Here is an 11725-nt window from a genome sequence, read left to right on the forward strand (position 1 = left end):
AGCCTGGATCATGACCTGTGCATGTCTACCAGACTAAGCATTATTTCTGAGTGTTGTAACTTGCCTTGCTGCTGTATTGCTGTCCTGTAAAAAAAAAAAAAGAAAAAATTACTAAAGTGCTCAGTCATCCTGCTATTAACCTCCAGGAGTGCATCCCTGCTGGCTTTATGGCTCACTGTTTATCAGCAATGGGCTGTTATTGCAGGGCATTTAGAAGCATTGAAAGATTTGTGTGTACATTCATTGGTTGTCTAAGAGATCTTGTTGATCACCAACTTAAAAGTTAGTGCGTGTCTGCTATGATTGCTTGCATGGCTATAAAGCATTCAAGAGATAATTGTTGTGGTCTCTGAAGTGAAATTCTTCTGCTGAAGCCACTGCAGAGAAGCAGAGGGTTTGGTAGATTTATTTGGTTTCAGCTTGCCTCCTTTTGTGGCTTGATCTGCTGAGAGACAGCTTCTTGGAGAAAATAAAGCTGGACTATGACAGTCCTCAGCCCAAGAGGGAGACCTGCTCCAATGTCTCCTAGCCCAGATGGCCTGCAACACAATCAAGGACACATTCTGCCAAGCTCATGGATAAAGAAACACTGCGTTTCTGATGGCCACTCAGATGCCAATAACTCACAGCAAGTAGGGGAATGCAGGAGAAGCAGCACCTGCCAGATGTCCAAGGGAACACCATGTGAAAGAGGAATGTCATAAAAGCCTCAGTGGGCTGCAGAGGGCTATTGTATTTCTTCCTATGAAAGTGGCTGTCTCCATAGCTTGAGTGACTGGAGTGTCACCACACAAACACTGAGGAGTTACGCTCCTGCTGATAATGCTCCAGTTCTGTTCTGCCAGGGGCCATAATGATGGGAAGCAGGTGTAGGAGATCATGAGTTCCCAATTGCTAAATATTGAGTTCTGGGAGGGAAACTGGCCTCTGTTTTGCTTAGATTGGAAGGTAGGCTGTAGGTCAGCTTAGGCCTTTGGCGCTTGACAGCGGGGTTTTCCAGCAAATGTGCTGGGAATACGGCTCTACCTTTTACTGCAGCATGCCTTGGAGGATGGCAAGTACCTTGCTGTATGCACATAGCAGCTGCTCCCTTGCTCCAAACTACATATATTAGGACTTGCCAGCCCTGAAATATTTTTGTCCTGTGGCTGCTTACCTTGTACCCCCACATATATATGTCTTGAATCTGGCCAGGAGCTGGAAGAAACCAGGTGTTTTGTCAAGACTACAACATTGTGCAGAGTCCTTTGATTCCTGAGGACCTAGGAGAGGTCTTTTCCCCTAGGAGGGCAGTGCAGCCCTGGGACAGGGCACAGAGATGTGGGGGTATCTCCATCGAGTTCATCCATATGGACGAGGCCTTGAGTGACCACTGTTAGCTGTGAGAGTGGTTTTGCTTGGAGCAGACATCTCAGAGACCTCCTCCCACTTGAGCTTGTCAAGGAGTCACTAGGTAGAAGACATCACCATGGTCTCAACAAGATTCCCACACCAGAAATAGTGGAAGCTTTAAAAGCATTTACGGATGTTTCACCCTCTTCTTATGCCTTTTAAACATATTTCTCCTGAGTTACAGAGTTGGAGCCTTCCCTCCTCCTGAGAGTGCATAGCAGCATCAGAGGGGAGAAGAGATCCGTGACTAACGCATCAGCTGGAAGGGCTTGCCCAAATCCCATTCCAGGAGCCAAAGTACTTAAACTGGTGACTGGTCTGACTTATCTGTGCCAAAGGAACAGGCCAGCTGCAGTTATTTTTACACAAAGACACCCTTTTTCTTTCTTTAAGCCTTGTGTAAATGTCAATAACCAGTCTTTAAAAACAGCTAACTGTTTGGCAGGGTACCCCTCCAAGGGGGAGGATCAAGACAGGCTGGGCAGCTTCTCTGGCTGCAGAGCAGCAGAACCTTGCTGGGCCAGAACAGCCAGTTTGAAGCTTAGTTCCATCCAAAAAACCCCCAAGGACATAAATATGGTTTATTGCAATAGTTTAGAGCCAGCTGAACTGCCCAGTAGGAACAAGTCTGTGGAAACACCAGGGGAGTTCGAGAGCATCACAACCCAGCCCCATGCTGCTGGCATTTTGGCAACGCTCTGTGCTGTTCCCAGGGGTACAGGGTGCTCTTGGTGCTGCTGAGAGCTGTGTCCTCAGCACAGCCTCCTCCCACTACACACAAATGCCCTTCCTGCCCCCTGTGACCACACACAAGCTTGTGGAAGACGTAAAATCAAGCAGACACTTCAGTCTGGTGATGGCTACACTGGAAACAGCATCATGGTGTGTAAGAGAGAAAGGGGCAGAGCCTGAGCAAGGGAGACACTACAAAGCAGCAGGGAACTCCATGGGCCATGCTGAAACATGCTGATCCCATTTATCCCCTGCCTTATGGTCAAGAGACTTTCCCCCAAAGACCCAGTCTCTTAAAGAGGCTAATTTGCCGCTGCTCTGTGGAGAGAAAACTAAAGAACAGTTGACTGCTGTTGGGAAATGACCTGCTCTAGTTTTCTCCCCTCTCATGCTGCCCTCCGGTTGCAAGGCAGACACATCTTCCACAGCTCACTCTCCACTGCAAGTGCCTCTAACTGCTGCATTCAAAACCAAGGAAAAGTTTGGTCCAGCAGCAAAGTACTACCTGGGCACATTTATACTCCCATGATTTGGAAGAGACATGTCCCTCTGCATATTATCTCATTCTGGGCAGTTTTTCCCCAGAGCATCCCCACTTGGGTCCCCCTGGCAAACATCTGAAGAAAGAAGGCGGGGTGCTCATACAATGTCTGGGACTCTGCTCTGCCGAGATGCGGGTGCAGGGAGCCTACATCCTGCCTTTGTCACTGTAGCCAGGACCTGCAGTCCAGTGTGCTCCAAAGGCTCAGCAGAGGACAGCATCCCTAGGCCAATGGGAGGTGGACATGGAGCAGGGGAATATTTGCTCTCCTCTTCTTAACCAAACTGTCCCCAGAACACAAGCTCTGGAAACCTAAACCTCCAAACACATCCAAGATCAACATGATACCACAGCTTAGTTATCTCTACCCGGAGGTGGCATCAAAATCCCTCAGGATACAGAGAGAAAAGTGGTTGGGGGAAGGGGTGCAATGGCATGAGCATTCTAAGAAACCTTTGTATATTAACCAGCAAGTACACAATCACACTTGCCACCAAGGGCTTTATAAATGCAGCAATTGCAGCATCTGTGTCATTTAGCATACAACACCTGGGCATTAGGGAGAACCCCCAGAGCTGAGCCCTCTTGGCCTTTCTAATGTTGCACCATCTCCTCAGCTACCCTAAATGGCTTGGACTTCCCTCATGTCCTAAACTGAAACTGTCCTCAGATGGGGTTTTCAGCCACAAAGCTGTTACAGGAAATGTCTGGCTGCAGTTTTCTCATTCATGAGCTTGGGCCAGCATTCAGATGTGAAAGCAGCCCTGGCCATGCCACCCCAAGCACCTGAGGCAGGGACACAAATACCTTTTAATTATATTTTTCTCTTTAATGCAGCCAGAAAAACAATCCAATTATCTTTTAAAAGTGCCCTGTGTTGTATGTTTGATTAAAAGAACCGCAGTGATTAAAAAAGTAATTTTATGACAGCAAGGGACTTGGAAAGAGCCACAGTCAGGAGGTGCTCGGTTTTATCACTGTATAGAGCAAAGGCCAAGCTCACTCTCTGCAAGGCTCTGCAGTAAGATGGGAAGCACTGCCTACAGAGCTGCTCAAGCCGGCACACACCAAGACAAACACATCTCCCTCCCCTTCCCCCACAGCTTTCCATCTTACCTTATCTGTAAGCAGCAAATCCCACCCAGCTCAGTAGCTGATTGAAATACAACACCTTCAGAGCATCACCGAGGCTCAGTCTTTGTGGTGAAAGCCTGGTCAAATGCCAAAGCTGGCCCTGGCTGGCATTTACACCAGCTGATCCCCTTCTGCAACGGGACATGTTTCCTCCTCGTGCTTCTTATTGTAGTGGCAACAGGGATAATGACATAGATGTAAGGAAGGGTCTAACTTTCACTTGATCCTGGTATTAGAAAAGAGCTTGCCCCCGCTTCTGCAACACCTCTCCCAGCAACCATCACAGCCCAGTACACAGAGTAAAGCACTGATCCCAGATCAAGCCGAGGTGGGGGAAGGGGAGCAGAGGGAGACTGACTCAAAACAGAAGCAGAGAAACCCGAAAAGGCTGTTCCTGGCACTGCAAACAGGGGAAGAGTGAAGACTACTTCAGGAACACAGTGATTAGTGGGGAAACCTAGGAGCAGAGAAACCTAGGAGCAGGGCTCCTCCCATCCCAGGGCTGCAGAGGCAATGGAAGCATTGGAGTTGGCAGGAAGGCAGCAGGAATAGGCAGCTCTTTCCTCTTTCGGGCAGCAGAATTCAGGGTGGATGTGTTCTCCTCCCTGCCAATGGCCACTTGCAGGAAGCTGGACCTGTGTCCAAATTGCCTCCTCAGCCCCATGGGTGCTTAAGTAAGATACACAGCCAACATTTTGTTCCACCTTTATTTTAACAATCAGATAAAAACAGCCATATTTTTAAAAGAGTCATTACATGGCAATTATAAAGTGCATTTTCCACTTCAATGTTGTGTACAAAAATATCTTTTAAAAACAAACATGCAAAACATCCTACAAGGCACTTCCAGGCATAGAGCAAGGAGGGCAACCCCCTCACTTCTATGTTCACATTGGCAATGGAAAAAGGGAAAAGGGGAAAGGCCACAAGTAGTATTTTTAAACCACTTTTGATCAAATAGTCAGTTCCCAATCTAGGTTTTACTTATGGCACTGCTCTTTTAGCTTATATCTTCCATGTTCCTCCCTAAGCACACCCAAGGCACAGCCTGAAAACAAGCCCATAAGGAGACTCCACCATCCACAGCACACCAGACCCACATACCTTGCTCTAGCTCACAAACAGCTCTCCATGGGCACAAGAAGGTGCCAGAAGAACATGACTTTTCTACAGTCAAGTGTCTTACAACATCAACACCGTACACTGAATAAATAAAAAGTATCACTGTCACACAAACTTGCCTTAAGTTTAAAACTAAGCCAAGCTAGGCAGCAGTCCCCTCCAGAGAGATCAGATGCAGGCTCTAAGGGCTGACTTGGGAAGCTGCTTGAACAGGGGAACCAAACCTGATGAGTTCTGGGCTAGCAAGGAGATTCACCACCTCAACTAAGTGATCAGGCACACTGAGGACACATACTGATTCTGTATTTTGAAAAAGCAGCAGTTGAAGGCCAGCTATTCTTCCTGCAAGCTCCTGTCCCTTTTGATATCCAACAGTGATCCCAGTATCCCTTCTAGGTTAGAGTAAAACAGCTTCTAAGGATTTGTACAGTAGTCTCCAGAATTAAAAGCTATGTTAAAGTTAAGTAGTCTAGCCTGTTGCTTCTCTCCAGCACACCCACAGGCTACTAAAGGCACCCAAAATTATGTAAAGCTTACGCACTAGAAAAAGCAGCATTCCCTTGACCTCTATTTCTACAGACTGTTCAGCACTCTCTCTGAGCTGAGGGATTAAGTAATTCTGCTAGGTTAGCACCCAAGAAGCTCTGTGAGGCTGTTTGAGCTTACCAGCCCAGCACAGAGCCAGAAGCCAAGCCACCTCTTTAATCATAGGGACGGCTCACATCTGTGATTTGTCTCACTTGCAGGGGTTCTGTCAGGATAACCCCACACCTCACTCTCCTCATGGCTAGTTCTTTGCATAGCTGGGGTAAGCCACTTTTTATGGCCAGAGATGCAAAGTCTGGGCATTTGCAGGTCAAACTGGCAGATACTGCTTCAGCAGAGAGCACATCCAGGACAGCCACAGCACCCTGACATGTGAGCAGTGCTATGCCTTTATCTGCCAAGCAGTCCATGGCACAGAGTAACAAACCATTACCAGATCTTAAAAACAACATCAGTACCAAAGCCTGTTCATCCCAAAGCATTGCTGGGATTGCACATACCACCCCCTTTCTCAGCTGAGGCACTTCCACCACAGTAGGTACACAACAGTCACCTTCCTGTACAGGACACAGCATGCTTCCTGTAGCACCTGAGCAGAGTCTCCTGCACAGGACCCTGGGCCCCAGCTGGACAAAACTCTGGTTTAAAGTCCACAGGAGGGTGAAATGCATTTTCAGGGTCCAGCACAGACAACTTCACATGTCCATCAAGGGGAAAAAGCATCATTGGTCACTTGTGATTAAACCAACAGGAAGGTTTTGAAGAAGGCAGTCAAGGATGTCAACCCACAGCTGTGTTACAAGCACCACGCAGCCACAGCTAATCTCTATTTCTGGTAACACCAATGGTATGAGAGATTTTCAAGATCATCTGATATAACAACCAGTGACTAAGCATATCAGATCCTCTCCCACAGGCACATCTCCTAATATGGCAGGCTGTAGGGCCACACTTCCTGTCATCACATTGCATTTTCACTTCCAAAACATGCTTTCTTCTCCAGTAGGAAGGGCCTCACTACAAGCATATGTGCAAAGAGAGGACTCCATTCCCAGCAATCCAACCACACTATTTCCTGACAGGCACAGGCTGGCTTTGCAAGGAGAGCCCTGCAGCTGTAGTAGAGCCCACTAACAATGTAATACTAGGAAATATTTTGAAAGAGCCTTTTAATACTAGGCAGGCAATACAAAGCAGCCACCACTACACAGTTTGAACAGGCAATATAAGCACTGTAGTGTTTCCTTGGACACTGGCATCTTTACTGAAGAGGAAGAAGAAGTGCTGAAGAGATATGAGCGGTCCTTGGTCCTCTGATCATCTGGAGAGCCAGATTTGCTTCTCTGACTATAAGGCCCCTGCCAGCAGAGCACTGCACATCTGGTTTTGCCAGGAGGCTTATGCTAAGCTACACAGAGCCATACTTCTTCCACCTATTCATACATGTGTTCAGACCAGCCCCAAGGCCTGCAGACACACCAGCAACAGTTAGTCAGCCTGGCCTTTGTCCTTGGGTCAATAGTAGGGCCCAAGCTTCTCGTAGCCTGAATAACTGGGCCACTCAGGAAAGAGGCCATAGGAGCACCGAGGGCTCCCAAACCGGTCAAATGCACTGCCAAAGTCAGGAGCCTGTGGGGGACGGACAGCTTCCTGGGCAGACTTCAGTTCTGACCGTATGACCCTGTAATTTGTGCCCCTGTTGTTGTCCCAGTACACCTTCCCATCGCACTCAAAGGAAATGGCAAACTCAACTCTTTCGTGCGATTGAATTCCCTCAGGCAAGCTGATGTCAAAGGAAAACGTGTCCTGATCCGACCCCCCGTACGTATCCTTGACATACTGGCACGGGTGATCTACAAAGCTTTTCCACGTGTCAAACGTCATCCGGATCTTCACCGTCTTTTCAAAAGCGAGGTTCTTCACCTTCACTGTTCCCACAATAGATTTCTCCTTTAGCATGCAGTTTTCCAGACAGACACAGTCTGTCTGGAGGCGGTTTCGGAAGTCCAGGTAGTCTACGGAGGGCTGGACAAAATCCAGGACAAAGCTGTCCTTCTCCACGGTTGTCAGGCCCACGATGTTGTCTATCAGCTCTGTGATGTTGAAAGGAATATCTAGCGGATCTTCAAACTCTGAGAACACCTTCACCATGGTCAGAGCGAAGCCTCTGCTATCTGCAAAGGACACCCTCTTCTTCGTCTTGCTGTGTGTGAAGGAGTTTGCTGCCTCTTCTGGGCCCTTCAGCGCAGCCTTGCTGCTCAGCTGGATGCAGGGCCGCAGCGGCTTGCTGGGCTTTGGAGCAATTTTGCAGGCACACTTGTCTCTTCGCAAGGGTGAGGAGCACAGGTACAGCTGCATCGCCACGTCCACAGCCATTGCTTGCTTGTGAGGGAAATAGTCTAACACTCTGGAAGATGACAAGAAGGGTCAGTTGATGCCAGAAAAGCACTTTAATACAAATTTTGTCAGACAGCTGATATATCATTTCCCCACAAGCCATCCCAAATAAGCTTGCTGCTTAATTAAAGGCAAGTACCTGCATGGTGTGATTTACAGACACTGTGAGAAAAACACTACAGAAGTGGCAGGATCAGAGCCTGTTGTGCCCTTGAACAGCTCCTCCAACTGCTACAGGGACAGAGTCACCCTTTGAAGGCACACACAGGCACTGTCCTACTAGGCTAGCAATAGCAGGCTCCAGAGCATTTGCAACCCAAAGCAAAGCCCGTGGCTCAATCCTGCCAATGCTAACAAAATCCCCAGATTATCAAATTTCAATGCTACATAAAGCAGTACTCCTGCTGTGCTTTCCTCCCTCCAGAACAGATTCTCCCCAGGGTTTCTCAAGCTTTTGTAGGAGTAGCAACTCAGTTTGTTACAAACTGCAGTACACAACTAATTTATTTCACCTCTCATAAAACCCCAGATGTCAGCCAAAAAGCACTCATTCAGTTGAGCTACATGCTTTGCTCATCACTGTCCCCCAGAACTGCTCCATCCAAAGTGCCTCCAAGTAGTATTGCAAAGATAGCAACAGTCTGACACTGCAGCAGGGCACAGGCTTAGCCAACACTGCTCTGGAGCTTTCTTCCCTCTACTCCATTTTAAAATAACATCAGCTCAGAGGGCACGTCAGCCAGTTTTACCTCCAGCACAGTCTGCACCTCAAGCCTCCACAGGGCTTGTGCTAAGCCCCTGGAACACCTCCATACAGCCACAGGGCTCTGCCAAACACAACTCACCTACTAGGTTCACCGAAGCAATTCCTTCTCCCAGAAGGCACAGGCCATGTGCCCCTCCACTAGAGCCTCCCCTCCAGCACTCAGCCCCTTCCTCCAGGGAGGCAGCACCATCTCTCTCTCCATGCATCCACAGAAGGGCACTTTGCCAGATGCACCCTGGAGATGCCTCTGCAGCCAGGCAGCTCCTGGAACACTGCACCCCTCGCTCCTGCCCTCACACGGATGGTCCAATGGATGCTTCTGGCAGATTCTTTGGCCTGGCTTTGGATAAACTGCTGGATGGATTTATCACACACATCCCCTTAAGTCAACTGTATTGCAGCTGCCTTTAAACACAGTGTATTCCCTTAATAAAATTCCTGCTTGGCAGGAGGCCAGTTTTGAAAGCGGCTCCCACCACACAGAGAGGGATGAGGCAGCAACAGTAGCAGTGACCACTGGCCTTGTGATGCAGCAGAGTTCTGGCTGCCAAATCCACACACAGCCAGCTCTGGTACTTGATTGCTGCTCCCGTGCCAAGAAAAAGCAAGAGCCATACTCTCCAATTCAGGGCTTTAACTCCCCACCCTGCAACACCAACACAGCAGCTCTGAGCAGGCTTTCACAGCATCCACTCAGCAAAGGTATCTGTTTATTCAGAGCACATGTGCCAAGGCTTGCATCCCAACACACCCACCAGCCAGCTCCTTCTGCAGTGCCTCCTTTCAGCTCAAGGGCAGCTACACAAAGCAGACACCTCAGATCCACCTGTCTGCTAACACTACTCTGCTCACCTCTACCTGGTTTTGCCAAGTTTTTGTTCATACACATTTTATATAGGTCATTTCCTCCTTTAAATTAATGCTGCTCCCAATGCTTCTTACTTGGGTCAGTTTCATCTGCATTGCATCTTTTCCCAGGGAAATTTATTCAGCTGAATTCCTGTAATTTCTGAGAAGCCAGGTTTCTTAGGAAGTCTTGGTTATTCACAGTTTTAGAATGAAGAGGCACAGAATGCCCAGCTGCATAATCTAGAGCTTTTTTCCAAGCTAAAAACTATAGCAAGAGCTTTTCAGAACCAACTATGAGCATGAGCCCTCTGCTTTTATGAAGCACATTTGTAGGGAGTAGGAAAGAACTGCCAGTACATTTGATATCCCAAACAACTTTTTCTGTACTGGAGACTCTACTGATGCCCAGCTCTCAGCCAGAGGCAGGTTTCCCCTCTGGGGCTGAGAAGGGCTGTCTTGAACTCCAGATGCTTTGGAGGTGGGAGCAGAATTATAGTTTTGAAAGCTCATTCAGGAAATAAAGCTTCAGGAGCAAAAAGTGCAGGCAGGGAGCCCTATGCAGGCACAGGAGCCAATTCCTTTCCATCACCCTTCGAAAGGAAAGCAAACTTGACTCTGCCCTCGGACTTCTTCCTGTAGCTTTACCCTCTCCAGAAAGAGACATCTGTCACCACTCATTCCTTCCTCCTGCCATTCTATGATGGAGAATTAAGCCAGACCCAAAGATTACTTACACCTCCCTTACCGAACCCCTTCGGATGCCTCCGCTCTGCCTCCCTCGCTACCTGGGGACAGGTGACCCCTCGCACACTTGCAGCAGCACTCGCAGAGCCAAAGTTCGCAGCCGTGACAGGGCCGAAGCAGCGCTCCGCCGCTCCGCATCCCGTCCTCCTCCCCGATCCAGGGGGGCCGTGCCGCCCCCCGGGCACAGCCCGCTTCCCACAGGCGTCTGCCCGGCGGCGCTCACCCGCTACAGCCCGCCCCCTCCGCACCAGCAGCCAAGCCGCGCCGCCCAGACCCGGGAGAGGCGGCAGCAGCAGCCGAGCCCCGCGGAGGGGCAGCCCCGGGGCTACCGCTGCCGCCTCAGCCGGGGGGCCGCGGGAGCCAAGCCGCAGGATCCCGCTTTCCCCCAGGAACAGCACCGCCGCGGCGGGAAGCGCCAGAGCCGCTCCGGCACACACGAGGAGGCTGCGAAGCCGAGCAGGCGGGGAAGGCAGAGGGGAGGAGGATGATGAGGAGGGGCAGAGCAGCGCCGGGGGTCGCGGGGCGGCGTGCCCATACCTGGTGCAGTGCATGGGGCCGGTCCGGCAGCACCGCGTCGCGCTGCGCGGGGCCCCGCGACGGCCTCTTAAGGGCGCCCGGTCCCGCCCCGCTGAGCGGCAGCCAATCAGCGCTCTCCGATAGCGGGCGGGGCCGGCACGGTGGGCGAGGCCGCGGCGGGCGGCGGGCCCTGAGGGGCCGCGCAGGGAAGGACGGCGGCCCGCCCGTCGGGAGAGCTCCCGGGGCAGCCCCGGGGCTGCCGTGAGGGGGGAGCTCGCCGAGCAGCCTCGCCGCTCCCCCCGCGGCGCGGCAAGCTCCTTGTGGTAAAGTGACAAGCTTTGTGTCCGGCGTCGGCTGCCCCCAGTTCCTCACTATCCGTCGGTTCCTGCGCCATGTTGGTGTTCCTGCGTGTCCAGAATCACAGAATCTGGCTGGAAAAGACCTCTGAGATCATTGAGTCCAGCCTACGACCGAGCACCACAATGTCAACTAAACCACAGCACTAAATGCCAAGTCCAGTCGTTCCTTAAACACCTCGGGAAGGGTGGCTCCACCAAGCCCATGGGCAGCCCATTCCAATGTCTAACTACCCTTTTTCTGTGGAGAAATTCCTTCTAATGTCCAACCCAAACCTCTCCTGCTACAGCTTAAGACGATGTGCTCTTGTCCTGTCACGGGTTACCTGGGAGAAGACGCTCCTTTCAGGTACTTGTAGACAGCGATTAAGATCTCTCCTGAGCCTTCTTTTCTCCAGACTAAACATCCCCAGCTCCCTCAGGTGCTCCTCAAAGAATTTGTGTTCCAGACCCATCACCTGTCTTGTTGCCCTTCTCTGGACCAACTCCAGCACCTCAGTGTCCTTCCTGACTGAGGGGCCAAAACTGAGAAGGGCAGAGTAGGCTTTCCAGGTGCCACAAGTAAGCAGCTAAACCCACGGGAATGTGCTCTTGAGACAGGAAAGCCTTTTTGGGGCACCAGTCTTCCTG

At 50.4% G+C, this 11725-nt stretch overlaps 1 protein-coding gene across 3 annotated transcripts; it reads right to left on the bottom strand.

Moving 5' to 3' along the window:
• Nucleotides 1–4492: 4492 nt before the first annotated feature.
• Nucleotides 4493–10865, bottom strand: PPP1R3B (protein phosphatase 1 regulatory subunit 3B). Of its 3 annotated transcripts, none has more exons than XM_059844362.1 (2): nt 10761–10865; nt 4493–7874 (listed from the first exon to the last, which is right to left on the bottom strand). In XM_059844362.1, the coding sequence occupies exons 1-2, from the start codon at nt 10772–10774 to the stop codon at nt 6983–6985; spliced, it is 906 nt and encodes a 301-aa protein (XP_059700345.1). In that variant the 5' UTR covers nt 10775–10865; the 3' UTR covers nt 4493–6982. The 3 variants fall into 3 exon arrangements, with proteins under 3 accessions (XP_059700345.1, XP_059700344.1, XP_059700346.1); XM_059844361.1 differs by lacking the exon at nt 10761–10865 and adding an exon at nt 10225–10430; XM_059844363.1 differs by lacking the exon at nt 10761–10865 and adding an exon at nt 10214–10232.
• Nucleotides 10866–11725: the final 860 nt, after the last annotated feature.

This window comes from Haemorhous mexicanus, chromosome 4 (assembly GCF_027477595.1).
Source record: "Haemorhous mexicanus isolate bHaeMex1 chromosome 4, bHaeMex1.pri, whole genome shotgun sequence".
Classification (NCBI taxonomy): Eukaryota; Metazoa; Chordata; class Aves; order Passeriformes; family Fringillidae; genus Haemorhous; species Haemorhous mexicanus.

Excerpts from the sequence above, each read along its gene's own strand:
- PPP1R3B (XM_059844361.1), bottom strand. The coding sequence starts at position 10,361 with ATGCGGAGCGGCGGAGCGCTGCTTCGGCCCTGTCACGGCTGCGAACTT. Across the intron at positions 7,875-10,224 it reads GAGGCATCCGAAGGGGTTCG|AGTGTTAGACTATTTCCCTC; the intron begins GTAAGGGAGGTG and ends GTCATCTTCCAG.